Source organism: Oncorhynchus tshawytscha, unplaced genomic scaffold (assembly GCF_018296145.1).
Source record: "Oncorhynchus tshawytscha isolate Ot180627B unplaced genomic scaffold, Otsh_v2.0 Un_contig_1312_pilon_pilon, whole genome shotgun sequence".
Classification (NCBI taxonomy): Eukaryota; Metazoa; Chordata; class Actinopteri; order Salmoniformes; family Salmonidae; genus Oncorhynchus; species Oncorhynchus tshawytscha.
Window position 1 is genome coordinate 1 of NW_024609628.1, and position 2500 is coordinate 2500.

Genomic DNA, 2500 nt, shown 5'->3' on the forward strand with positions numbered 1-2500 from the left:
AACACTAACCTAACTATACCTAACACACACAGACACAGACACACACAGACACACAGACACAGACACACAGACAGACACACACACACAGACACACATACAGACACACACACAGACACACACACGCAGACACACACACACACACACACAGATACACACACAGACAGACACACACAGACACACACACAGACACACAGACACACATTGACACACAGACAGACACACACACAGACACACACACAGACACACACCCCGCTCAGTCAGTAGAACAAACAGATATGAACAGAGAGAGAGAGCTCTCATTAACTAATGAACAGACGTAATCACAGACACACACCCCGCTCAGTCAGTAGAACAAACAGATATGAACAGAGAGAGAGAGCTCTCATTAACTAATGAACAGACGTAATCACAGACACACACCCCGCTCAGTCAGTAGAACAAACAGATATGAACAGAGAGAGAGAGCTCTCATTAACTAATGAACAGACGTAATCACAGACACACACCCCGCTCAGTCAGTAGAACAAACAGATATGAATAGAGAGAGAGCTCTCATTAACTAATGAACAGACGTAATCAAGGACATGGCATCACACATCTCTCTCTACTCTGCCATTTCTTGCCTCCTGACAGACGGAACAGTCCTCTCTTCTCCTGTTCTCTCTACTCTTTTACACATCTTCCCCTCCATCTTTCTCTCCCTTTTACCATCTTCACTATTGTCTCTTTTCCACATCACGTTCTCTCTACCCTTAAATCTCTTTCTTTCTCTCTCATTATTTCTTTCTTTCTCTATTTCTCTCTTTCTCTCTTTCTTTCTTTCTTTCTTTCTTTCTTTCTTTCTTTCTCTCTTTCTTTCTTTCTCTCTTTCTTTCTCTCTTTCTTTCTCTCTCTCCATCATGGAGGCTGTAGCCGTGTTTTCTTTCCGAGCAAAAGAACGAGACGAGCTCAGCTTCCAGAAAGGAGAGATACTGAAGGTGGGTATGTGTGTGTGTGTGTGTGTGTGTGTGTGTGTGTGTGTGTGTGTGTGTGTGTGTGTGTGTGTGTGTGTGTGTGTGTGTGTGTGTGTGTGTGTGTGTGTGTGTGTGTGTGTGTGTGTGTGTGTGTGTGTGTGTGCGTGCATGCGTGATACTGAAGATGAACAGAACTAATACAGATGAGGGAATAGTGTGTGATTGTTCTGTGAAGGACAGATGAGGGAATAGTGTGTGATCGTTCTGTGAAGGACAGATGAGGGAATAGTGTGTGATCGTTCTGTGAAGGACAGATGAGGGAATAGTGTGTGATCGTTCTGTGAAGGACAGATGAGGGAATAGTGTGTGATCGTTCTGTGAAGGACAGATGAGGGAATAGTGTGTGATCGTTCTGTGAAGGGCAGATGAGGGAATAGTGTGTGATCGTTCTGTGAAGGACAGATGAGGGAATAGTGTGTGATCGTTCTGTGAAGGACAGATGAGGGAATAGTGTGTGATCGTTCTGTGAAGGGCAGATGAGGGAATAGTGTGTGATCGTTCTGTGAAGGACAGATGAGGGAATAGTGTGTGATCGTTCTGTGAAGGGCAGATGAGGGAATAGTGTGTGATCGTTCTGTGAAGGACAGATGAGGGAATAGTGTGTGATCGTTCTGTGAAGGACAGATGAGGGAATAGTGTGTGATCGTTCTGTGAAGGACAGATGACTACGTTACAGTACAGAACAGAAGAGAACAGAGGCAGAGCACTGGGCAGAAGAGACTCATTTTCAGGTTTAGAAAATTGCTGAATGACAATGAACGTTATCAAAAACATTCTCCACAGGATTACAGTAAGGGATAGATGGAAACATTCTCCACAGGATTACAGTAAGGGATAGATCAAAACATTCTCCACAGGATTACAGTAAGGGATAGATGGAAACATTCTCCACAGGATTACAGTAAGGGATAGATGGAAACATTCTCCACAGGATTACAGTAAGGGATAGATGGAAACATTCTCCACAGGATTACAGTAAGGGATAGATCAAAACATTCTCCACAGGATTACAGTAAGGGATAGATGGAAACATTCTCCACAGGATTACAGTAAGGGATAGATCAAAACATTCTCCACAGGATTACAGTAAGGGATAGATGGAAACATTCTCCACAGGATTACAGTAAGGGATAGATCAAAACATTCTCCACAGGATTACAGTAAGGGATAGATGGAAACATTCTCCACAGGATTACAGTAAGGGATAGATGGAAACATTCTCCACAGGATTACAGTAAGGGATAGATGGAAACATTCTCCACAGGATTACAGTAAGGGATAGATCAAAACATTATCAATGGTTAAATTGAAGAACATCCTTAAAGATTCCTTCCAGTTGCAACCGTAACCTGACCTCCATGCTCCAGCCTCTGACCTGTGACCTCTAACCTCTCTAGGTGACAGAGATGGATGAGGATCCTAATTGGATGATGGCAGAACTCCACGGGAGGCGAGGCTACGTCCCCGAGAACTACATTAGTCTGTTA

The 2500-nt window shown here is 43.6% G+C and overlaps 1 protein-coding gene across 1 annotated transcript in view; it reads left to right on the top strand.

The window, feature by feature from the left end:
• Positions 1 to 895: 895 nt before the first annotated feature.
• The window catches only part of LOC121845325 (GRB2-related adapter protein-like), a gene marked incomplete at its 5' end in the record, with an annotated part of 11961 nt that continues 10356 nt past the window's right edge, over positions 896 to 2500 (top strand). The window contains 2 exon segments of the mRNA XM_042316465.1: positions 896 to 977; positions 2411 to 2500. The exon segment at positions 2411 to 2500 is cut by the window's right edge and continues 8 nt beyond it. Of these exon segments, the coding sequence (XP_042172399.1) occupies positions 900 to 977; positions 2411 to 2500 (168 nt within the window).